We start from the raw sequence: 26,950 nt of genomic DNA, 5'->3' as shown, positions 1-26,950 counted from the left end.
GGGCCGGGGGTGCTGACAGGGAGGCTGCACAGAAGCCTCTTGAGGGGGCAGTGTCAGGAAAAGCTTGCTGATGACTGAAGCCGCCCAAAGCAGAGCGGTGCGCCCTTAGAGGCGCTGGGCTCCCTTTGGCCAGAAGGCCTGAGGCTGCATGCCCACTGGTCAAGAACGTGAGAGGGGGGATTCCCTTCAGGTAAGGGCTCCACTGAATGGCTGCTTGAACCTCTCTGATTCTGTGGCCGCCCTGGCCCCAAAATGTATTCCTGATAAGAGGGACAGCAGGCAAAGACTATGAGGAGAATGGCACAAAATGTGCATGGATCAGAGGATCGGCCGCCAGGAGCCAAGAGGGGCCCCTTGTTCACAGACGAGGGCCCGGGGTCCCAGGAGCCAGCGTGTGCCCCAGGTCGCAGAGGCAGAATCGTAGCCACTCTTCTCTGACTCCAAATCCAAAGCCCTTTCCACCAGACCACACAGCATCTAGGACGTTCTTCAGAGGTCTGGCGACTCTCCAAAAAGAGATGGTCTTTCCTGGGTCCCCAGAGTAGAAACAGCTACGAGTAAGGTGCTAAGCCCCGCAGACATCCCAGGGAGACAGCAGCCAGAACGTGCTTTCAGGATGTTTTGTAAAAGCAGAATGAGCATGAAGCTGTTGCTGGGGATAAGAAAGCCAGAGACTTCTTAATGGAGGCTTGGAGGCAGCCAAGAATTCCATCTTTGAGTCTTCAAGCACTGTATTACACAAGCTCCCTGGCTCTGCTGGCACTGGGGCCTCTCTGAAAACACACTCAAATAAAATGCATTGTGAATACTGAATTTACTTCATCTCCTAAAATGGGTCTTAGAACGGCAAATGGCAAAAATGAGAGGGAAATAGTTACATCTTGACTAAACAGTTGATATACTGATCTTTTTCAGTTTGAAGAGAAAAACTAAACGGGCTATGTTGGGGTATATGCCTGCACTCCCCACTACTAGGGAGGCCAAGGTTGGCGCACCTCCCAAGCCTAGAGGATATGAGCTGCAGGGTGCTATGCTCTTCAGGTGTCCACACTAAATTCAACATTGATATGGAGAGCCCCCAGGAACAGGGAGGGGCAGGGCACCGCCACCCGGTTACCTAAAGAGGGGTGCAATGGCCAAAAAGTGGGACTGTACATCTGAGAAACCCCCTGCACTTCCCTCCTGGGAGAGATAAGGAGTTTAGTCTTTAAAAAACAAAATAAGGGAAGAAAAACTAGCCGTGATAGGAGCGGGAAAAGGCAGCTAGGTGGCATGGTGGATAAAGTGCCAGGTCTGGAGCCAGGAAGATTCATCATCCTGAGTTCAAATCTGGCCTCAAACACTTCCTCGATGTGTGACCCTGAGCAAGTCACTTTACCATTTGCTTCAGTTTCCTCATTTGTAAAATGAGCTGAAGAAAGAAATGACAAACCACTCCAGCATCTCTGCCAAGAAAACTCCACCATGGAGTCATGGAGAATCAAACAGAACTGAAAACAACAACTAAGGGAAAGGCTCACTGGTAAACTGACCCTTTCAAGATGGTTTGAACTGAAAGTTGCAACCTGTGTGGGGAATCTTTTCGTAAAGTTTAGTATAAGGCAATCGTTATAACAAACATATGCCACTAAATACCAAGAGACAAGGATGATTTAGGGTTTTTTTTATCCACAAACATATAAATACATATATGCACATATATAATTTTCAAAATTGTTGTAAAAAATGAAAAAAGAAGCCCAGGTTCAAGAAAGCCCTGCCTGGCGTAAGGCAGGGGAACCAGGAGGTTAACAATTACATGATGCTTAGAAAACAGCATCTAGACGATGTGACATATTACCAAGAGGACACCCAGGGTACAAAAGGTTCGCCTCACCCTTCTGGGTTAGTGGCCCCCAGCAGAAGGCATCCTATATGGGGATCAAAGGGAGAACCCCCGGTCACACAACAGTCAGCACATGGGCCGGGAGAGCTGGGAGGGCTACGGGAGGTCCCTGTGCAGGGGACAACACAAAAGTGATAGCGGAGAAACCATGAGTCCAAAGACTCTTCTCTGAGTGCCTCTGAGCAGGGGACCCGAGACCCCCCAGAGACCGGCCAAACGTGGTCTTGTTAGATTGCCTGGAAAGAACGCAAGCTCCCGGAGGGCTGATGCACAGGAGGAGCTTGCTGACCGCCTGCAGGCCCCTGAAAGGGAGGGGCTCACATAGGAAAAAGTTCTCTTACTATTTCTTACTGATTCCCTAAAAAATTGTGCTGCTAGAGATGAAAAGACAGAGATATGACACAAACAACAGTTCCCCTGGTCTAATTTACCACCAGCTGGGATCCCACACGCCAGGAAATTTCATTTCTCTCTCTTTCCCTAGCTAGTCTAAAGATGGACTTGCCCCTCAGCCCTGAATGGTGGGACCAGGCTGGTGTATCACAGGCCAAGGCTTCCCCCTGGCCCAGCTCACAGAAAGGCGGGGCAAGGCTCTTCCTCACACTCACAGGGGATTTCCTGTGTTGGGCCAACAAGTCCACCCGTGACTCTTCCATTATTAAAGGAATCAGTGCGGGGTAGTAGGGTGTGCCTTGGCTGACAGTGTAAATCTCATCGATACAGCCAATTTTCTGTCTGGTGTACAAAAAGTGAGCTAGGTTTTACTGGATAAACTTAGACATTTTTTTAAAAACAGAAAACATATGATAAAGCCTCCTGAATGGGTCTGGCACCCTAAACCCAGCAGCTGCCACAGGCCGAACTCACAAACGGGTGCCACAGCTGAAGACCTTCCACCTGCAGTAAAATGGAAGTTCTATTGTTTTGCACAGCAGCTGAACAATCAATGACCTAAATGAGTCGATGTTATCTCAGTTTTATGTTAACCAAAAAAAGTTTCATTAGGAGATAGAAAGAAGGGCATTATTTATGGCAAAAGCAAGAGAGAAAATAAAGATATCTGTTTTCTCTTGGGGTGGGACAAAAATTCTTAATAACATCCAGACTGCTGATTTACTCTAAAAGTAGAAAAGTGCAGCAATCAGAAGGATTCCGGTGAAATGATGGATGGCACCGTCTCATTCTTCTCAAAGACAAGTGAAAAAACAAACAAGCACAAACACAAGTTTCCAGCGCCTTCACCAGACAATCGGAAGGCGAGGCAGCGCCTGCTTACCGTCGAGATGGCGTTGACCATGCCATTGGTGATCTGATCTTGGCGCATGTGCTTCACTACATCAAACTGGGCAGCCCTTTGCTTGGGGATCACTTGATCGGCAATCTTCTTCATTTCAGAATTAAATTTTTTGAACAAGTCTTCAAAGAGGAGAGAGAGAAGCTGCAAATCAAAGCATAAAAATAGAAAATGCCTTTTTAAAAATGTGCTTTTGCTTCTTTCATACACAGGCTTGTATCATGAATAAAGCTCTGCTACAAAGTAAGGAAATGCTGGACCAGGAATCAAAAAGCCTGGTTCTGAATTCCTACAACTGCCATTTATTAACCATGTCATCATGGATAAATCATGTCTCTGGGCCTCAGTTTCCTTATCAGTAAATCAAGGGAGTCGGATAAAATGATCTCTAAATTTCGTGTCAATCACTCAATATACCAACATTCATTCATTCACTGAAAAAAAAATCACAAAAACATGTAAAAATTTAATTCAACAAGTATGTTTTGAGCCTACTATTTATTATGTGCTCAGGACGTCAGTGGTTGGAAAACACCAAAGATAACAACATGAGGTCTGCACTGCAGGCAATTATGATGTAATAATGCAATTTAGAAATGCCAAAACAAAAGAGAAAAATTCACAAGCAACACAGCAGCGCCAGAGTTACAAAAAGAGGCAAAAGTTTGTTCCTGCCCTCAAGGAGTTCAGAGTCTAATAGGGGAGACAACACTCAGATATACAAAGCAAGCCATGTGTGTGTGGAAAGATACCTATTGTTCATGGAACTGCTGAAGAGGTTGAGAGAAAGAGTACAATGAGCCCTTGCCAGTCAAATCATTATGAGGTATTAGTGAAAAAAGCTTCAGCGAACAGGTAACAGGCTAGAAGGATGCACAGGTTTCGGCTTGCTTAAATAATAAAAATTCACAAAGTTGGAGGAAAAACGTGAAGATTTGTATGAACTGATGAAGGGAGAAATAATTGGATTTTTTTTTTAAGTGAGGCAATTCGGGTTAAGTGACTTGCCCAGGGTCACACAGCTAGTAAGTGTTAAGTGTCTGAGGCTGGATTTGAACTCAGGTACTCCTGACTCCAGGGCCAGTGCTCTACCCACTGCGCCACCTAGCTGCCCCTGGAATTTTTTTAAAAGTGTGGTGATGACTACAACAATGTGAAGAGAAAAATCCCTAAAAGGAAGCTGAACTCTCTGTGACTGAAAATAATAATAGACCCCTGGGAAATGGTAATTCAACCTATGTCTTTCTCTTATTAGGGAAGTGGGGAACCATCACGTACAAGGTGGTGGGAGGAATTCCAGAAATAATTAATACAATGTCCCAAAAGTCATACTGCAGCAATAAGCATTAATAGTATTAGAAGCTTAAAAATACACTCAGATTTTTGAAACACCTTGAATAAAACCAGAAAGTATCAATACAACTTATTTTTAAAATAACTCCTATTTCTATAGCAATTTAAGATTTGTAAACTTTCCTCCCATGAGCTCTGAGTGAGGCAGGGAATCCAAGCACTGTCCTCACTTTACATATGAGGAAACTTGATTTGAACCCAGTGTCCTGACTTCAAGTTCAGGTCTTCTCCACTGCACCCCACTGCCTCTACAAGACCCTACACAGTAGGAACCCCGCAAGAAAAGGCAAAGCATGGAAACCAGCATGTCCTCTGGGGGATGACAGTCTGAGGCTGTGTTGGGGCCAGAGAAGGAGAGGAAGAGAAAGGCAAGTTGATGTTTAAAACAAGAAGGGTCCGCCCCCACCCACATGACTGCTTGTTTAAAACCACTGTGCCACTGCCAGGACAGTGGGCCTTGTCCGAGGGGATCCAATAACCAAAAGCTCCAGGACTCCCTCCCCAAAAATCTTCAGTGTGATCTTTAAGAACAGCAAACGTGGCAGCTCAATTCTCTAGGTTCTGTGCAAGCAGACATGATTTAACAGTCTATTCCATGGTAATTAATTCCTAGCTCTTGGTACTATTAAGCCAACAGGACCTTGCCTCTCAAATCATTCCTTTAGCCTCTCTTTCTCTCCAAGGCTGTTAATGATGATAAAAAGAAACCAGCTTCCATGGGGGCAGCTAGGTGGCTCAATGGATAAAGCACCAGCCCTGGATTCAGGAGGACCTGAGTTCAAATCCAGCCTCAGACACCTGACACTTACTAGCTGTGTGACCCTGGGCAAGTCACTTAACCCTCATTGCCCTGCAAAAAACAAAAACAAAAAAACCCCAGCATCCAACATACCTGAAGTACAATGAACCAGGAGTGTCCTATGGATGTCCCCTGTAGGATCCCTCCGCTAAAGCCCATATCCACATAATCACCACATTAAAATCACCCTCAGCTCTCAAAAGTTATCCTAGAGGAGCACGAGCTCTGGTCAGTTCTTGTTTGTCTGGTTTTTTACACACACTTGTTTTATTGACAGCTTGCCATCAGAATCTGCCAACTAGCATCAGTTCCATTCATGCAAGATTACTAACAAAGGTAAATCCTGGTTATTTCCTGAAACCGTGCAAACATTTTAATACAGCAAACAAAAATGACAACACAATGCATCGACTGTGTAGAGTAATAATTCAACAAAGTAGAATCATTTGATTCCCCCCCCCCCAAAAAAGCGGAAATGTAAACACTTCAAATACGCTTCAGATCATCGCGGTGTTTGGAATGGTGCAGAGTAGCACATGTAGGGTCACCAGGAAGGCATGGAACTGTGTGTGCATACATAAAGCCAATGCATGAGAGAAAGCAACCCAGGGCTGCCCTTAAGCTCCACTTGCATTATCCTTTGTGGAAGTATAGACAACTACACATGGCATAGCGCTGAACTTAAGAAAAATAAGGTAACTGCTACTTGAAAGTCAGTCCAGAAAGCCACGTGGTTTCAATCAGAAGAAAGAGAATCAACACTAGCTTAGCCTTTGCTCAGCCCCGGTAACTTCTGGCTGTTCTCTAAGTCACAGCCATGCCTCTCCTCCAAAAGTCTGGTGATGCTCCAGCCAGACCAACCCTCCCTTGCCTGCTGGTCTGCCCTCTTCCTTGTTACCTGTTCGATTTCCCATGCTACCCCCTCATGACCTTTCATTTAACTATTCACAAGTCCCCTCAGAATATCCTCCATGAGCTCCAGGACAGGCAGTGCCAGGAACACAAAGTCTAAGGACAGAAATCTGGGGCTTGGCCTGTCCTTGGTTCCCCTATAGCTGCTGCAAACGTGGGCCTGGTGCCGGATGTGCTGAGAGGCTCTATGATTTCTACAAAGTCAGCCTCTAGCTGACTAATAGCCAATTCCTTTTCTAGTGGAACTCTTTGGAATCAGGTCTTGTCATCCACAAGAGACTCTCCGTGCCACTTGGCAATCTGGGTTGCCGGCTTCTATCACCGTTGGGTCATCCTGTGTCTTTGCCACCAATGCATGGCTGAATCAGCTCGTTCCTCTTCTGAAGGAGAACAAGTCGTGTGTCTGGGTCCTCATCAAAGATACCGCACATTTCTGGCCAGCACTCTTCTGTGGAGGGCCATACAGAATTCCAGAGGCAGGCACAGTGGCCACTGACACCTCCAGCAGCGGGTCTGCATGGGAGCATGCCCGAGGTCTGCGGGGCTTTCCATCTTTCCTCCACTTTTGTCCTTTTCCACCTTTCCTGGATAAGCAGTTGTCATTTTATCTGACCATATATCCTAATGAGATTGTGTCAGCTTCATGGATCCAAAAAGATACGCAGCTGCCCTTTTGCAACAATCAATAGTCTTTTATTATTTCAATGCTGCTACTAACTGTTCTGCTTTACTATTCTGCTGATCAGCCAAGTTGATGGACTCATCCATCACTTGAGGGGGAGCTGGGACAGCATCCAGGCACACGGAAGACCAGAGGAAGGGGACACTTGGGCCCCACTGGCAGGCCTGCGATTTCTGGGGTCCACACACTTCCTCCTCCTCATCTGCTGCCATTGGCACCAGAGTCCCTGTCCAATTCTACTGAACATGACTAAGCAGTAATGACCCCAACTTATGGCCTACAGATTTAGAGCTAGGAAGATCTTTGATCAAAGCTTCTTAAACTGTGGGTCATGACCCTATATGGGGTCACACAACTGAATGTGGGGGTCGCCCAAAATTTGGCAACAGAAAAAGGTTATATATACACCTCTTTTATATAGCAATATGCCTGGGGTTGCATAAAAATTTCTCCAGTGAAAAGGGATAACAAGTGGAAAAAGTTTAAGAAGTCCTATCTTAGATCATCTAGTTCAACCACCTCCTCTCCCTTCTCCCCCCACCCTCCAAATAGAATCAGTAACTGAGCTGGAAGGCTCTTAGAGATCACCGAGACATGCTGGAATGAGGATCACTTGTGCATGAAGGGGGTCTTGGCTTTGGCAAGGAGTGTCAAGGGCCCTGCAATGGTGATTCCAGGTCAATCACTTCACCCTCCAGGCATCTGTTGGCTCATCTGTAAAAAGAGAGCTACACAAAATGGTCTTTGAGGCTCCTTCTCTCAGTTCCATCCTGCTCATTTCCAAACCAGGGTCACCTCTATAAAAGAGAAGCTTCTTAAGAGCCAGGTATGCATCCAATAGACATGTCTCTGTTTGGGGGTCCCTGGCACAGGGATGAAATACATTAAGAATTTAATACTGGATAAATGATAACTACTGGATAAATGAACCCTGCCCCAATTTTTCTACTTCATTCCCTGAGTGTGAAACTCTCATCATCTCAGACTCTCTCCTTTCCATCATTATCCACATCCATCATTTTGCTAAATTCTGCCAAGGGCTCCTGCACCCACCCCTCCCTCTCCACTAACTCTACTGCATCCCAGTTCAAGACCTCATCACCTCTCAGCCAGACTTATATCAGGCCTAACATGTAGCCAGTCTTCTCTCTCCAATGAATCCTGCATTTGACCAGGTTTTGTTTCCCTGATCAAAAATGTCCAGGTTTCTTTTCTGCCTGCTGGAATTCTAAAGAATTCTCATCATCTAACATCCTCCACAATCTATTTCCAATCTATTTTTTTCTTCATTTAACTCATTCTGTTTCCCTCTGCACACCCTATGTTCCAACTAAATTGATATCTAGCATAATATCTAGCATAATAATAGCTAGCATTTAAGGTTTAAGATTTACATATACTATCTCAGTTTATCTCCACGATAACCTTACACAGGGGACACTACTTTCCCCATTTTACAAATGAAGAAACTGAGGCAAAGGATAAGTGACATCACAAAACCAAAAAGTATCTAAAATCTCATTTCTAGCCCTTGCCCTGCACTGTTCGGGATCTAGGTTATCCCCCAGAACTGTTACATACTCCATCTACAGACGTATTTTTTTCTTTGCCATTCCTAATAAATATAAGAATATAAAAATAAAATATAAACAAATGATTTTCAAAAAAGTTATAAATAATAACTTATGAAAACCATAGGAAAGATTGCACCAAATCATTTATAAGAGAAATATAAAGCAAAATGATTCTAAGGTTTTATCTCACATCCAGCAAACTGACAAAGATGATAAAAGACTGGAATGACCAATGTGGAAGGGCTTCGGAAAGATAAATATATTACTTTCTTGGCAGGGTGAAACAAAATCAAAAGAATGAAAAATAGAAGAAAATGTGAAATATTTCATTGAAAAAAACCAACTGACCAGGAAAATAGATTGAAGAAAGATAATTTAAGAATTATTGCACTATTTGAAAGCTATGACCAAAACAGAGCCTACACATCACAGTTCAAGAAATTATTAAGGAAAACTGCCCTGATATCCTAAAACCAGAGAGCAAATTTTAGAAATTAAAAGAATCTACCAATAATCTCCTGAAAGAGATCCCAAAATGAAAACCCACAGGAATGTTATAGCCGAATACTGGAGCTCCCAGGTCAAGAAGAAAATATTGCATGGAAACAGAATGAAACAATACAAATTATCACTGAGCCACAGTCAGGAGAACACAAGATTTAATAGCTTCTACGTTAAAGAATCAGAGAGCTTGAAATATGATATCCTGGAGGGAAATGAAGCTAAGAGTACAACCAAGAATCCCCTACCCAGCAAAACTGAGTATAATCCTTCAGGGGAAAAAAATGGATATTTAATTAAATAGAGGACATTCAAGCACTCCTGGTAAAAAGATCAGAATTGAATAGAAAATTTTACTTGCAAATACAAGACTCAAGGGAAATATAAAAAGGTAAACAGGAATGAGAAATCATAAGGGATTCAGTAAGGTTAAACTGTTTATATTCCTACATAGGAAGATGATACTTGTAATTCTGAACTTGATCATTATTAGGACAATTAGAAGGAGTATATATAGACAGAAGGCACAGGTGCGAGTTGATGATGATGAGATGATATCCAAAAAATAAAATTAAGGGTTAAGAAAAAAAAGATATACTGGAAAAAAGGGGGAAAGGAGAGACTGACTGGGGCAAATTACCTTACATAAAAGAGATGCAAAAGAGCTTTTATAGTGAAGGGGAAAATGGGAGGAAGGGGGTGACCTTAATCTCATCAGAATTGGCTCAAAGAAGGAACAAATACACACTCAGTTGGGTTTAGAAATTTATCTTACCCTTCAGAAAAGGTGGGGAGAGAAAAAGGAGAATGAGAGAGGAGCTGATAGAAGGGAGAGAGAATTGGGGGAGCTGATGGGCAAAACAATTTTGAGGAGGGACAGGGTGAAAGAAGCGAGGAGAGGGGAAGATAAATGAGGGAGAAAGCAGGATAGAAATACATAACAGTAGAGGTGAATGGGATGAGTTCACCCACAAGACAGAAGCAGATAGCAAAGTGGACTAAAAAATCCCAACAATCCCACAATATGTTGTTTATAAGAAATACATTTTGAAGAACAGAGACACACACAAAGTAAAGGTAAAGGGCTGGAGCAGAATTTATTATGCTTCAGCCAAAGTTAAAAAAAAAGCAGAGGGGCAGCTAGGTGGCACAGTGGATAGAGCACCGGCCCTGGAGTCAGGAGTACCTGAGTTCAAATCCGGCCTCAGACACTTAACACTTACTAGCTGTGTGACCCTGGGCAAGTCACTTAACCCCAATTGCCTCACTAAAAAAAAAAAACAAAAAACAGAGTAGCAATCATGAACTCAGACAAAGCAAAAGCAAAAATAGATCTAATTAAAAGAGACAAGCAGGAAAACTACATTTTGCTAAAAAAAAAAGTGCTATAGTCAGATGAAATAATTATCAATACTAAACACAAATGAACCAAATGGTATAGCATCCAAATTCTTAAAGGAAAAGTTAAATGAACTACAGGAGGAAATAGACAATAAAGTGAGGGACCTCAACTTTCCTCTCTCATAACTAAATAAATCTAACCAAAAGATAAACAAAAAAGAAGTTAAGGAAATGAACAGAATTTTAGAAATGTTAGATATGATAGACCTTTAGAGAAAACTTAATGGAAACACAGATTAAAAATTAGTTGAAAACTAAATAATCTAATCCTAAAGAATGAGTGGGTCAAAGAACAAATCATAGAAACAGCGAGACAATATACCAAAATTTATGAGATGCAGCCAAAACAATAAATAGGGAAAAGTTTATATCTCTGGGTAAATAGGAAAAAAATTATATCTCTACACACTTAAATCAATAAAATAGAGAAAGACTAGATCAATGAATTGGGCATACGATTTTTAAAAAAAATTTTAGAAAAAGAACAAATGAAAAATCTCTAATTAAACATTAAATTGGAAATCCTGAAAATCAAAGGAGAAATTAATAAAATTGAAAGTAAGAGAAGCATTTTACTAATAAATAAAACTAAGAACAAATTTTATGGGGGAAAATAGATAAATAATTTGTTAATTTGATTTTAAAAGAGAAAGAAGAAAACCAAATTATCAGTATCAAAAATGAAAAGGGTGAATTCGCCACCAATGAAGAGGAGATTAAAGCAATTATTAGGAGCTATTTTGCGGAGACTGCAGCAATATATCAAAAAGATTATATACTTTGACCAGGTGGTATTTATACCAGGAATGCAGAGCTGGTTCATTATTAAGAAAACTATCTCTCTCTTTTGCCACCTGATCGTCGCCATCATGGGTCGCACGCACGCTCCCAGGAAGGGCCTGTCCCAGCCGGCAAACCATACCGCCTCAGCATGCCCACGTGGCTGAAGCTCACCTCGGACGACGTGAAGGAACAGATCTACAAGCTGGCCAAGAAGGGTCTGATGCCCTCTCAGATTGGTGTAATCCTGAGGGATTCTCATAGTGTGGCACAAGTGCGCTTTGTAACTGGCAACAAAATTTTGAGAATTCTCAAGTCCAAGGGACTTGCCCCTGATCTTCCTAAAGATCTTTATCACTTGATCAAGAAAGCTGTTGCTGTTCGAAAGCTATCAGGATAATTGACCTTATCAATAACAAAACCCAACAGAAATCAGATGCAAAAAAAGCTTCTGACAAAATACAACACTCATTCCTATTTTATTTGACACTGTACTAGAAATGCTACCTGTAGCAACAAGAGAGAGGAAAAAACCTGGAAGGAATTAGACTAGTCAATGAGGGGAAAAAAACTCTCATTCTTTGTAAATGCTATGATGTTATAGAGAATCCTAGAGAAGGAAATAAAAAACTGTAATAAAAATCTGAAATAGTTAACAACTTTAGCAAAGTTACAGAATATAAAATAAACACACATAAATCATCAGCATTTCTATACGTTACCAATGAAGTCCAATAGCAAGAGGGAGAAATTCAAATTAAAGTAACTGTAGACCATATAAAATACTTGAGAATCTATTTGCCAAGACAAACCCAGGAACCATATGAACACAATTACAAAACACTCTTGACACAAATAAAGTCAGATCTAAACAATTGGAAAAATATTAATTGCTCATGTGCCAGCTGATACAACATGAAAACTCTACCTAAATTAATTTACTTAGTGTTATATCAATGAAACTACCCAAAAAAATTATTTTACAGAGCTAGAAAAAAATCATAACAAAATTCATGTGGAAGAACAAAAAGTCAAGAATATCAAGGGAATCAAGGAAAAAATTTGAAGGAAGGTGGCTTAGCCAAACCAGATCTAAAATTGTATTACAAAGCAGTAATCATCAAAACAATTTGGTACTACTGGCTAAGAAACAAGAGTGGTAGATCAGTGTAATAGATTAGGTATACAACGCATAGTAGTAATCTAGTGTTTGATAAACCCCAAACATCCAAGCTTTGTTACAAGAACTCACTATTTGACAAAACCTTCTGGGAAAACTGGAAAGCAAAATTGACAGAAGCTAGCTATAGACCATCATCTCACATCATACACCAAGATAAGTTGAAAATGAGTACATGTTTAAACATAAAGAGTGATGCCTGCCATAAACAAATTAGGGAAGCAATGATTGACTGGGCTTCCTGAAATGCATCTTCCCCGCCCCTCCTCCTCAATTAAAAAAAAAAAAAAACCTCTTTCTTATAAGGGAAGGCTGTCTGAGTAGGGGAAGGGAAAGAACTAGCTTCAAAAATGAAAGTGACAAAGGGGCAGCTAGGTGGTACAGTGGATAGAGCACCGGCCCTAGATTCAGGAGGACCTGAGTTCAAATCCGACCTCAGACACTTTACACTTACTAGCTGTGTGATCCTGGGCAAGTCACTTAACCCCCATTGCCCCATGCAAAAAAAAAGTGCCAAAAAAACAATAAATTAAAAAAAAAAAAGAAATGCTAGCCTTTCTAACAAGGCTCAGTTCAAAAGTTACTTCTTTTACAAAGTGCACCTTGATCCTCCAGCTGAAAATGATCTTTCCTCAAATTTCTGCAAGCATTTTGTCTAAACGTGACTTGTATCATACTGGCAAAACTTCTGTGAAAACTGTCTTTAGACAATGTTGCTATTATTATACTGTTATAAATAAATATAAAATATATACTATTTATATACTACGTCACAAAGACATTATTATAAGGTATTAAAATTATAGTACTATGCTGAGTCTTTTTTTTTTTTTTTTTTTTTGCTGAGTCACTTTTGACACACCTGCTAATGCTTGGAACATAATCCAGAAGAGCAGGCAAATGAAGAAACATTCACTCAAGCAGCAGCAGGTGTTGGGCAGGAAGTGATGTGTGTTTGGGGATTCGCGATGCCCAGTAGTGTGACTTCATCTGAAGACCCAGATCTGAACAAACTGGAAAGTCACCTAGTTTACCAATTCTTCTTTTTCGACAGTTCTGGTCTCCTCACCTCCCTGCTTGGGGTGTGTACTTCTATACCTAAAAGCTCTCCAAGTTAAGTAGGTTTTAATTTGTTTTCTTCATTCACTCACCTAAAACATACAGTGCCACAAATATTGGCCTATTCGCTCTGGAGAAGACAAAGATGGAGAAGACATAGGCTTGTCCCTAAAGGAGCTTCCACCCTAACAAATGTGATAAGATTCTGAAGGTCAAATGTCAAATGAAGAAGTTAGCATTTGATCTTAGAGACAAGAGGGAACAATACAAGTTTCTAAAGCCGGGGAGGGACTTGATCAGAACTCCTCAATGGCAATATTACATGGCAGCTCTATGGAGAAGGCACTGGGGAGGGAAGAGACCAGAGAAAAGGAGATGGTTTCATTACTTACTCTGACTGAAAAACAACAACAATAAGTCATCTAGCGAGCCAGTTCTAGCGATGAGCCTCTTTCTCTCTGTGTCCTGGCTAGCCCAGCAAAGGGTGGGAGGGAGGCCTAGCTAGACCACTGCTACAGCCTGTCTGTGCCATGAGGAAGAATGCTATAGAGCAAGACTCAGAACAAAAATGAAAGGCAATGGAAAACAGCAGGGATGCCATCATAATAAAAAATAGATATTAAACTTCAAGGTGACCCAAATAAATGTGAATGTCTGTGATGACTGCCATATAACCGGGCAAATGCAATCATTCATAAAAGTTTAGAATAAGAAGGAACCTTTAGTGAAGGCCTCTTTACTAACCCCCATATTCTGTGCCAGAAGAAATGGGGTCCTCAGGCTTTCCCTGCATCCCGCCCCTTGGGAAGGCAGTTTTGTTTGCAGGAGAGCTCACATGGCCCCTGGGATCTCGGGAGATGGTCAGGGAGGTGCAGGAGCACTCCCTGAAGTAAAGAGTTCCTCCTCCTTTCTAATCTGGCTGGGCCTCACACAAGAGGCAAGTCCTCCAAGCCAGGGGTGTTGAACTCACCTATAAGGGAGCCACCAAAGCTACAGGGCAGTATATTGACTTAGAAAACCACATATTGGGGGCAGCTAGGTGGTGCAGTGGATAAAAGACCAACCCTGGAGTCAGGAGGACCTGAGTTCAAATCCAGCCTTAGATGCTTGATACTTACTAGCTTTGTGACCCTGGGCAAGTCATTTAACCCTCATTGCTAGGAAGGAAGGAAGGAAGGCAGACCACATATTAACATTATCTATGTTCTACTGTATTTCTATTTATTTTGTTCAATGTTTCCCAAGTACATTTTAATCTAGTTGGGGAGCCCTTTTGACACTTCCACTCCAAGCCATTCAATCCTAGAAGGAGCTGACAGAGCCTGCTCTCCACGGGCTGAGCCTTCCAATAGTCCAGGGTCGCACAAGTAACAAAATGAGGAGGAAGCAAAGATGTTAGTAAAAGTCCACCAAACATCTAGTAATTCGGCTCAATTCCATAAGCAGGCACTGAACACCCATCATTCAATGCATAAGGGTTCACTGAAACCAGAAACAGGAAAGGTCTCTCTTTTAAAGGGCCTATGCAGATTGCTAGCTATCTTGGGGAGGGGGGAGGGAGAAAAATTTAGAACTCAGAATCTTACAAAAATGAATGTTGGCAGCTATCTTTACATCTAATTGGAAAAAATACTATTTAGAAAAAAAAATAAAGGGCACATGAAGAGCTTAGAGAACTACAAAAGGAAAAATGGAAGATGAACGTGTAGGCTAACTGGGTAACCACTGAGACTAAAAGTATTAAACTCCGTGACATAAACATTAAATGTAAGTAGGGAAATCAGATTGCTTCCCTATGTGACCTAAGCAATCTGTCTACTTCATCCTTCATATTTTGTTTTCATTAAAAGAACTTTCCAAGTAGAAGATAAAAGCTATGGGAAAGAACGGACCGAGCAGGAAGTTTTGTCTTACTTGTGAACTCTGCTTGTGTTCAAGAATGAAGGGTCTGAAATAAGATGAGGTGACTGTCTCCCTGCTTTACAGCACACAAACACTGCTCACACATTTCCTCCTATTATTTTAAAACATGAATGTTAAAAGGCCATATAACATATGGAACACATCATGCACGTGTATGGATACTACAGGTCATAGAATCCATATGTACACACATACATGAAGACATGTCCAACAGTTGGGGGCTATATCTCTGTGTTTTTTGCTAGAAAGGGCCCTCCTCCCTATTTCGTCTAAAGATGATAACAGCTGACACCCGGCACTTTACATACTTTATCTCACGTGATCCCATAAAAGCACACCAATGAAATAAGTCAGGCAAATACAACCATGCTGACTTTAAAGATGCATAAGGGCCCTGAGGCTGGAGGGCTGACTTTCTCATGAATGCACAGCTACTAAGAGGAAGAAGCAGGTCTCCTCCCCACAAGTCATCATTAGAACACGGCCATCTCCAGGGAGTGAAAGGCAGTGACAAATCTTTATCTGAGCCAAATAAATATGAGATTAAGGCCAAGTTTTGTGTGAGGAACTTTGAACTTGTATAGGAGAACATTGTATTAAAAGAACACGAATGGTGCTATGTGCCTCAGCATTTCACACCTCTTAGCTTGTGTTAGGAAATCATGTGAACAAAATGCTCCCCAACTCAGCAGCCTGTCCTATGCCCCTACGCATTTGTTGGTGTTCATCTCCTAGGCCTGACAGCTCTCCCTTCTCATACCATCCTCTCAGAATCCTTGTCCTCTTCCTGCTCAAACTTCCCCACTCTAGTGTTCTCTCTGACCTCGATTCACCTCATCTTATACTTCTGTACATGTTGTGTTTGGTGCAGGGGAATAGAAGCTTCTATGGGGCAGGGACCCAGCACCACACTCTGAATATAGCAGACCCTCTAGGCTCCTCAGGTACTGACAACCAGGGCCATGGTTTCTGGCCACAAAAGTCCTTGGCTTTGTGAAATGGTCCAACAACAGAGAACTATGGCTTGATCAACAAAAGTGACATTTGAGAAGATGCATTCTCACCTGCTTTCCCTCTGCCTCCTAAGAAGCACTGGGCTTTTCTGGCTGACACAGATGTAACACCTGACAGATCTGCAGGTAAAACCTCCTATAGGTATCATCTCTCTCATCAGAATAGGAGCTTCTTGAGAACAAGGCTGTTTGACTTTTTTATTTATACTACCAGCACTGAGCAAAGTGCTTTGCATCTAATAAGGGTTTAATAAATTCTTTCCATTAATTTATTAATAAATATTAAAATGAGGACTTCATCTTTATACTGATTCAAATGTTTAAATAAAATCCTGTCCAAAAATCTATAGTAATTTCTAAAAAAAAGAAAAACAAAAAAGTCACTGATGGAGGCAGATTTATGTCAGGCATGGAAGGATGATTCAACATTAGAAAAATAATGAACATAATTAACTGTATTTTTAAAAATCCTATATCACATCAAAGGATATATAAAAAACTTTTGACAAAATACATTCATTTGTGATAAAAACCCTACAAAGGAAAGACACAGAAGGATTTTAAAAAATATGATAAATAGCATCTAAAAACCAAAAGCTAGCATTATATGCAATAAGGAAACACCAGAAATTTCCCCAATAAATACAGGAGTAAAGACAAATTGTCTTCTTCCCTTTTCCCAACACCCCAACCTAGCTGTTCTAGGTTGAACATAATTCTAAAAAAGTTGGCAACAGCAAAAAGAAAAGTTAAAAAAAAAAGTCATAAGACAGGAAAAGATGAGACAAAATATTCCTGTTGGCTCATAGCATGGTGGTTTACTTAGTAAATCCTTGAGAATTAGCAGAGAAAGTAACAGAATTAACAGCTTCGCTTCAGCAGAGTTGCCAGCTACAAAATAAAACCAAACAATTAAAAATCACCTCTATATAACAATAACAAAATCCAAAAGGCAAGAATATAAAAATGAAATCCCATTCAAAATAACTACCAAATGCATAAAATATTTAGGAGGGGTTCATTGGCCCAAGTACATTTAACAGGTGCTGAGCAACAATTATAAAATGTTCCTTAAAGAAAAAGCCCCCTAAGTAACTAGAAGGATGTCCAGCACTCATGGCTGAGCCATGTCAAAATAATAAAAATTACAGTATTACCAAAGTTAATGTAGAGATTGATACAATATCAGATCCTTTTTAGAGCTAGACAAAGAAACAAAATGCATTTGAAGGAACAAAAGGTCTAGGATCCCAAAAGAAATAAGGAAAAAAGGGTAGGAATGGGGGTGAATAGCACTTCCAACTCCCCAAATGCAGCAACTCATTGCAGCAAAAACATGATGAAACCCACAACACCCTGGATGACAAAGCAATATAACTTCTGCTACCCTAGACCTGCACAAAAAGTCAGCCAGCTGTCCCAGTGACCTCCAGCAAAGCCAGAGACAGGAAAGGGCAGGAAAGGCAAAGAAACCCAGGCACTCAGCCTCCTGGGCTAGAGACACCTGTAGCACAGGGTTCTCTGTCTGGATGCAGGAAGAATGGAGACCTCTTCCACTCTGATGGGGGAAAGAAGGATTGGGTGGTATCAGGAAGGGATAGCCCAGGGCAAGTGGCTCCAAGATCACCAGAATTCTGTCCTGACACACCAGAAGACCCTAAAGATCCAGGGCTCTGAAACTCAAAGATCCAGAAGGGGCTGAAGGTCATTACAAAAAGGGGCCTATGGTTAAACTACTCAAGGCTGACCATTCTACCTTAGAGTGTAGCAGGGGATGTAGCCTGCTCCTATCATAAAGTCCTAGCTTAGGATCCAAAACTGAAGAGATAAATAAATCAAAGAAAACACCAACCAAAATTTAAAATTATTGCAAAACTAGAACCCCCCCCCAAAAAAAGAGGAGTTGATAGCTGTAAAAACTGCAAGCAGTGAATCCAAGGAAAAAAACAAATTTTCCATATGACTGTCTAGAAGAAATGAAGCAAAATTTTAAAAACTTCCGGAGGAAACAATTGAAAGGAAAAAAAAAGCTTGAGAAAAAGTAGGAAACCTTAACATGGTTGTACATGTATAACCTATATTAGATTCCTTGCTGTGTTGGGGAGGGGGTAGGGAAAGGAGGGAGAGAAAAAATTTGGAACTCAAAATCTTACAAAAATGAATGCTGAAAACTGTCTTTACATGTAACTGGGAAAAATACTATTATGTGAATTAAAAAAAAGAAAAATATATTTTTTAAAAAGAAAGTGGTAAACCTTAAATAAGTGAGACCTTTTGAAAATTTGAATAGACTGATCAGAAATCAATGACTCCATTAAGACATCAATACTTAAAATGACTGAAAAAAAATAAAGAAGAAAATGTAATATGTCACATTTAAAAACAACAAAAAACCCAAACCTGACCTGAACAACAAACAGGTCAAGGAGGGATCATTTACATATCATTAATATCCCTGACAATCAAGAAATCATAAATGAAAACTGCCCAGATCTTTTAGAACTGGAGAGTGAGTGAAAATGGAAAAAAGTCATCCACCACCTCCTGAAAGGAACCCCAAAAGGAAAAGTCCCAGGAACACCGTAGGCCAAAGCCTGAACTCCTATATCAAAGAAAAAATGACATAAGCACCCAGAAAGAAGCAATTCAAGTAACAAGGTGTTACAGTTAGGATCACTCGAGACCTAGCAAGTTCTTATATAAACAAGAGGTAATCTTGGAATGCCAACCAAGAATAACTGATCCTGCAAATCAGAGCATGTAATCCTACAATGGGGAAAAACAATCATTAATGGAAGAAAATTTTCACAACCATTTCTGATGAAAAGACCAGAGCTAATTAAGAACTTTGAACTACAACCACAGAAACCAGAGAAACCAACCAGAAAACTCAAGTTAGACGAGGAATTTGGGAGGAACTATATGATGGTATAGTACCAACAGGGGGAGAAGAAACAAGTCACCCCTCAAGTACCTTAATGCCCTCAAAGAGGGAGTTAAATGGAAAAAAAAAAAAAAAGAAAGATCCAAGGGGGTGGACTGGTTCTGTTCTGAAGGGCTTTAAGAGGGGAAAGAGAATGAAGGCAAAAGGAGGAATATATATAGTGATACAGAAAGGAGGAAAAGGGGGACAGAACTTGCTAGAAAAGGGATTAGTGATATCATGATGGCACAAAAGAAGAGGTTTAAAGTACAGAGAAGGGAACAGATGGAAGTTCAAAAGGAAGAGAAAATAAGCAAGGCAGTTTTGAAAGTAAAATATAAACAGATACACACATAGGTATATAGGTGTGTTTTTTTAAAGCAAGTGGTATGAAATGTACAATTTCACAAAGAATCCATTTTTATGTTCTGCTTGCTACGTATATATGGAAATACTTTTGGGGGGTGTTTAAATTCAGAATGAAATGATAATTTTTAAAAGGCTAGGAATAATTTTTTAAAATGAAAGTAGAAGGAGTAAGAACAAAAACAAAAGGAACTGAATGATGCAAAGTTATAATGACAAAGTTTGGCACTAAACACTAGACATGAGAAGGTACTTTGAAGTCTTTGCAAAGGTGGAGGACTACAGGGATTGAATACAAAAGATGTCAGAGATTTTTGATGTACTGGTTGTTTTACTGTATTTTTTTCTATTTTTATTCTCTTTTAAAAAAGATTATTCTTTGAAAGTGGGAGAGAAAATATAGATGAATTAAAATAAAATATATCAATAAAAATTCATTTTTAAAAAACAAAGATTTTAAATATTGCTAATAAAGACTTTTTCTCTGAGCACTTCCCTAAAAAATTCCAAGGGAAGAAAAGTAGTTGGGGGAATGGAGCTTATAAATACAGGGGCTTCTTACTAAGAAATTAAATGCATTCTACTTCAATGGTCAAATAAAGTAGCATCCCAAAGCAATGGTCTCTTAATTCTGCCTATCGATTCTTCTGATTGTTTCCCCTTTCAAAGTAAAATATATGCTTTGAAGGAAAATCACACAAGTTCTTGCAATCTGAACAATCTATGAAAACATCTTTTGTACTACTGTTTTGGCAAAAATTTGACCATTTTTAATTTTTTTAAAACCACCATAAAAATTTCAAAAAGAAAATAATCCAGAATTGCCATTCTTAATTTGGAATTGGTGAGCAGATTTCAAGGGATTTATAAATTTAAAAAAATATCTTGAAAGCTGCATTTCAATATAATTGATTTTCCTTGTAATCCTATGTACTTCATTTGGTCTATTTAAACCTAGTAGTCTGAGGAGGAGTCATCAGACTGCTAAAAGTGTCCAGGACACACACACACAAAAAGATTAAAACTCTTGATCTAGACACTATTAATTTAGAAAGAAAATGTTTTACTTAGATTTTTCAAAGATGACATAAAGAATTTCCAAGGTCCTTCTCCTGCATAATAGAATCATTACTGCCCCCACAAAAGGAAAGTTTTGTGTCACCTGATGAAGTAAGGCTAATAAAAGAGCTGCATCTTCATCTTCTCTTCTTGCAGAGTACTTTGCACATACTATAAATTAAATGGTCATATTTTAAAATAGCACAAAAATGCTTAAAATTCTGAGTGTCCTAGCATTTCACTATCACTTCTTCATTAGCAACAGTAAATCACTGAAACTCAGGAAAGATAGAATTATATACTTTTTAAATGGTGATACTGATGGGCATTCACATATAATCTTTTTGCATGAAAATGCTCTGGGGAATGAAAACCCCACACAACTAATGAAATCAAGAATCAGCCCCTGTTAACACCGGGGAAAAGAAGTCAGTGAATATAAGGGTCTTCTTAATAAATTATGTACATACTACTCCAAAGGTCAAATATCATCAAATTCACAATTTCTTTAGAAGGTTAATTCTGCATGTTTTCCTCTCAAATTACATTTGTAGAGCCAAGTCTTAAAAGCAGCTGAATTTTCTTCCTAGCTACCCAGAGGAATGCTCCTTTTGGAGGGAATCTTGCTCAGTTTTCTAAAACTGTCTCAAGAGTTGAATTTGGCTTTGGGCTCCTTTCCTTGCCTGCCACACATACCTTCCTTTGACTGAAATCATCGGTGAAGCTGCATCGGAACCAGGGAGAATTCAGCACAGTTGTAAGTGTCCTTAAAGAGCTCCCAACCACCAAAAAGCACTCCCAGGTAAAATGAGTCCTTCCTTTGCTTCTCTGAGGAGGCCCTGACCTAGAATTACTCTCTCCCTCTCAAGCATCTGTGCCTGTGCTGGGGAAGCCAAGGGGAAAGTTGGAAGAAGGTGAGAGATGCCCGTTTGCTGATCAATGGCTGAGGGAGAAGGCAGGAAGAGCCTGAAGCAGCACCTCTGCCACCCCCAGCTGCCCTTCGAGCTGACCCCAAGGGCTCATTCCCGTTCTCACCAGCTCCCTATGCCAGGGCACTTCTGTGTTTCAAATTATAACAAGAAAGTTGCAATGGCTCCCAGCTGAATACACTGAGGCCAGCAGAGCTAAGTACAACAAAATGTCCTTTGAGCCAAGCAAGCACAAAGTGCGTGCCATCAACAGGAGTTGCACCCCTCATTCACAAACTCATTAATATAGTTCTCAGCCCCCAACTTTGCTTATTTTCAATGTGCTCAAAATAAGGCGAGGGAAGCAAGCTTCCCAACCCACCAGCTCCCTAACAGGACTGAGAGTCACTGCAGGGCCCAGTCACACAATAACCACATTATTTAGGTCAAGAGTAAAATGATTCAAAGGAAGGGGATGGAATGCTGGTGATAATATTCAGTGCCTTCCACAGCTAGTGCAGGCCTTTCAGCCTGCTTAAGACAGGAGCACTAAAGAGTAAATTATATTTAAGGGGGAAATGCTGACAGCTCATCAATTGATTTTCAATGAAAATGCTAAAAAAAATTAATAAAGAAATTAAGCTGCTGAAATACAGTTTCACCAATTAGCTTAATGTCAGAGAATTCTAATTAGGCGTCTTGAGATTGCTATTTAGTTTAAGCCTTCAGAGTGCCAAATTCTCCTTTTCACACAAACTGGTTGCAAAATTAAAGACATTAGGCAGCCTTAATTACATTATCAGAACAGCTGGGATTAGGCAATCTCTGAAGTCAAGGCGGCCTTCTTTTGTCACCGAGTAGAAATCCCTTGCTTTCCAGGGTGCCGGATTGTGGGGCTCTTCCATATCTCGCCCATACAAAGCAAGATGCATTAGAAACAAAAAATTTCCAGACAAAGAATAGAGAACTGCTCGGCAAATAATGAACACATTAGCGAAAAAGAAAAGGCAGGTGAAAAGATTAAGCCTGGAACGGCCGGTTCTGCTGCAGCCTCTCCTGGCTGCTGGCCTCCCAGCCCTCGGTGGTAAAGCCAGCTTGGCCAGGCCTGCACTGCCCTTATCTGAGGCACAAGCACATTTCAGGCTGGGCTGTCCCATGGGGTGGGAAATTAGCAGTGATTGTTTTCACACGTCTTGGCCAACACAATGTCTTTGATGTCTTTACATTGTCTGTAAAGCTATGTCTTCCCTCCACCAGGGACGCTCTTTATAAGTCCAATTTTTCAGCAACAGGATTGCCCCTCCAACCACCCCAGCAGGCCAAGTTCCCTGACAACCAGGATGTCCAAAAAGAGAAACGACAATGCACAAAAAGCACACTTTCCCCAACTGCAGAAACATTTGCGATCCCGGGGGAAGGAGGTGCACACAGTGTAATCCCCAGGCCTGGAACATTTTATTTAGGCTTGCTGCTGTCCATCAAGCTTAGGCTACAAACAGGAAGAGGTCAAAAGCCCCACTTCCAAGGGACAGCCTGAGAGGGAAAAGGAAACTCAGACCTTGATCAAACAGCCCAAGTCACTCCCCAGAAGCCTTGGAAGGACATAAACCGTCTAGAAACTTTGTCCTTCGATTTTGACACACTGGGGGGGCCTGAAGAAGAGCAGGCAGACCCTGAGTGTGTGTGCGCCCTTACAGTCACAAGCATCACCGTCAGTCCCCAAGAACCAAAAGCCTCCCCATCATTAAACTGCTAATGATGGAAATCTTTGGCCAGAGGAAACAAGACTCTTGCATTTCAGGGCTTTTCATTGCTGATTTTGTCTACCATTTATCTCCTTCATGAAAACTACTTCACAATGGGTGGAAATCTAGGAATTTCACCAGTTTTAGATGGGAGGGGGGGGGGAGAATAGTTTAAGATGCTTATGCAAAGAGAGTCACAAGACTGGAACTTGAACCAAAAATTTGTTAAAGGCACCCATCTTTTCTAGTCTATAAAGCCACTTAAAAGTCTTTTTTAAGATGACTGAAGTCATTTCTCATAGCACATAGTATTCCATCATGATCATATACCACAACTTGTTCAGCCATTCCCTCCTACTGAAAAGTCATGATTTCTTCCCTCCAATGAAAGTCAAGCCCTGCAAATACAGTCCTATTGTATCCAGGCTCACCTCACCATCCCTACTCTGCGTCACCTGTTTTTGACTCACCCATAAAGTGTAAGGTATCAAGTCTGGTAAGATGCAAATAAAGTGATTTAAACAAAAAAGTAAAGCTACACAGTTAATAACAGACCTCAGAAATGGAAATCACTTCATTTTAAGCACCAAGAACATTACAGGAGCTTAATTAATGGTTGTGCAACTGAACTGAATTTTCTATTTGATAATCAGTCCCAAAACAACCCTGAACATCAGAGCACACTAGAGATGAAAGGCACTAGGCTGCAAATGTGCAGAAATGTCCAAAAGCAGTCCGAGCAGAACTCAAACGAGCTTCCCCTCCCATTTTACCAAAGGTCCCCTATCACCTCCACAGAAGGCAGAATGAAATAAGCCTAAACTTAAACCAGCATTTTTATAGCTTTTGTGGTTCTGTAATCTAGAACAGCAATATTCTTTCTGTAGGGCCTGGGTCTCCCTAACTTGCCCAAGCTGGAAGTGAGGGGGCCAATCACAGACTCGATCCCATTACTGAATGACTTGGGAGCTTGGACTTGCTCTGTTTCCATGCTGAACCAGTTCCTTTGGGGGAGAGACAGAGGGAATGACAGTCTTGGTGCTAGAGACTTCATGGGGACATCCTGGCCTAGCCCACCCCAGCTCAGGACTCTCCAATTCAAGAGCCCTGCTAACTGTATCCTCCTCGGGAGCAGCTATTAGAGGTGTGTGCCACCAAGCCTGGTTTGTACTATTTTTTTCCTAAAAATCAGTTGCATGCAAGACGGTAAACAATGTACTTTGCAGACTTTAGATAGCCTTGGAAGAATATGGTCCCTACTCCCGGGGAATTTATGGGGGCGGGGGAGCAATAAAGAAAAACAAATAAACATACATGTAAATCCCTGGAGAGATCGACAAAGCCTGTCACTGACAGCAATTCAAATGACCCTGCCTAAGTCATTAAGATTCTCTAACCCTCAGTTTTCTCATCTGTAAAATGAGGTAGCACCTACCTCAGAAATGTCAGGAGGGTCAAATGACAATGTATGCAATGGGTTTTGCAAACCTTCAAACCCCATAAAAACATCCAAGGCTAAAGTTCTATTAAGACAAACTTTTGCAAAAGGAGTGTGCCTGAGTCTGGATCTGTCTGTTTTTATTCAAAGGTTGCTTCTGATGGACATGTGACACACAAAATTATAAGGAATAAAGACACCTGCTCCCCAAAAGAAGTAATTACTTACAATGAAAACACTCAAAGACTTAAGAGGTAGAAAAACCATTTGTTACTTGTTATTATGGTCCCATAAAATTCTTAAGCTTTTAAACTGATAGAGATAAGACAAGCTAAATTTCACAGTGTTGTGAGAGAAAACTGTTGATGGTTTAAATGAAATTTCCTCACCTCTAAAATCACAGTGTTGATGGGATTCACTGTGAATACCCTGCTAAAGCGTAGCGTGCTATAATTTATTGGCCTCTTTTCCATCTCATTCAAGAGGACTTGTTTTCCAAAAGAATGAGGAGGAAAGGTGGGGTCAAAAGAGCAGAGCAGGAAAAGAACAGATTCCTCCACAAATTTCTAGAAAAAAGTCACTCTGAACCCCAGCTCGATAACAGAGGCTGGGTCCAATTACAATCTACTGAACTCCCAACCAGGGACAAGCCACCAGACCCAAACCTGGGTCAGGAACTTGCCTATCTCAGACCACCCCAGGGTCACTCTGAGAGTACTAAAAGCCTGCAGGTCACCACCTTGAGCCATCCGTCAGATCCCAGAATGATGCACCACTTAATACTACCCCATGAGAGAAGCAAAAGGACCAAAGAAGACAAAAACTCAACTCAGACTTTCCCCTCAGAAGCTAAAAAAAGTTTTGAAAAATCAAACAGGGCATCAGAGGAAAAATCAGAAAAAGAAACAAGAGCCATGAAAGAAAGACATACAAAGAGAATTAACAGCCAGAAACAAGAGAAACAAAAACACTTGAACCTCACTTTCATCTGAACAGTTCAAAGGAGGAAAGAATACAAGTACACACACATATAACAAAGTACAGAAGTGTATTTCACTCAACAAAGAAAAGAGGGTAAATAAAAGGGGTTATAAGAAGGACGATACATTAAGGGAGGAATTAGAAGCAAAATAAACTCAAAGAGGACAGAAAATAAAGAGAAAGAAAGGCAGAAGAGAATAGGATGAAGAAAAATACATAACTTACAATCATAATTGTGAATGGAACAAACTCAACCATAAATGGAAGAGGATAGCACAATGTATTAGAAACTAGAATCCAACAATATGTTATTTACAAAAAACCACTTGAAACAGAAAGATACACACAGAGTAAAATTAAGGAGGTAGAGCAGAAACTATTATGCTTCAGCTAAAGAAAAAGGCACAGGGAACAATCATGATCTCAAATGAAAAAGAATTTGAGAAAAGTTAGATATGACAGACCATTGAGAATTATTAAATGGGAATAGAAAGGAGCACACCTATTTCACAGCTGGGAATTACAGCACCTTCACAAAAACTGACCATGTACTAGGGCATAAAAATCTCCCAAACAAATGCAAAAAAGCAGAAATATTAAAAGCACCTTTTACGGACCATAATTCAATAAAAATTATATCAAACAAAATTATATCCAATTAAAAGTTAATTGGAGTGGGGCAGCTAGGTGGCACAGTGGATAGAGCACCGGCCCTGGATTCAGGGGGACCTGAGTTCAAATCCGGCCTCAGACACTTAACACTTACTAGCTGTGGGCAAGTCACTTAACCCCAATTGCCTCACCAAAAAAAGAAAAAAAAAAGTTAATTGGAGCGCTTGCTTCGGCAGCACATAAACTGAAATTGGAACAATACAGAGAAGATTAGCATGGCCCCTGCGCAAGGATGAAATGCAAATTTGTGAAGCGTTCCATATTTTAAAAAAAAGTTAATTGGAAACTAAATCTCTTAATTCTAAAGAATGGGTAGGTCAAAGTTCAAAAATACAAGGAAAACCTGTAATCACAGGAGTTTGTTATAACAGTGTTTCATAAAATGGAATCAAAGAACAAAGTTGCAGAGAGCCTTTAGGGCAAGAGACCTCCCCAAAAGTTTGATCTCAGCAGCAAATGAGGTTAATCTCAGGTTGATAACTACTGTTACCCCATCCTCCCA

At 40.7% G+C, this 26,950-nt stretch overlaps 1 protein-coding gene and 1 non-coding gene across 2 annotated transcripts in view; one reads left to right on the top strand and one right to left on the bottom strand.

Annotated features, from left to right (window-relative positions):
* Nucleotides 1–26,950, bottom strand: part of POLR3B (RNA polymerase III subunit B) — a 140,547-nt gene that overhangs the window by 67,274 nt on the left and 46,323 nt on the right. Inside the window, exon 13 of the mRNA XM_043969254.1 lies at nt 3,162–3,323. Within this exon, the coding sequence (XP_043825189.1) occupies nt 3,162–3,323 (162 nt within the window). The remainder of the gene's footprint in view (nt 1–3,161; nt 3,324–26,950) is intronic.
* LOC122730298 lies at nt 26,609–26,715 on the top strand. The gene has a single exon (XR_006353483.1). It is a non-coding gene; the product is annotated as a U6 spliceosomal RNA (small nuclear RNA).

This window comes from Dromiciops gliroides, chromosome 5, assembly GCF_019393635.1.
Source record: "Dromiciops gliroides isolate mDroGli1 chromosome 5, mDroGli1.pri, whole genome shotgun sequence".
NCBI classification, from domain to species: Eukaryota; Metazoa; Chordata; class Mammalia; order Microbiotheria; family Microbiotheriidae; genus Dromiciops; species Dromiciops gliroides.
This window is presented reverse-complemented; position numbering and strand designations above follow the sequence as displayed.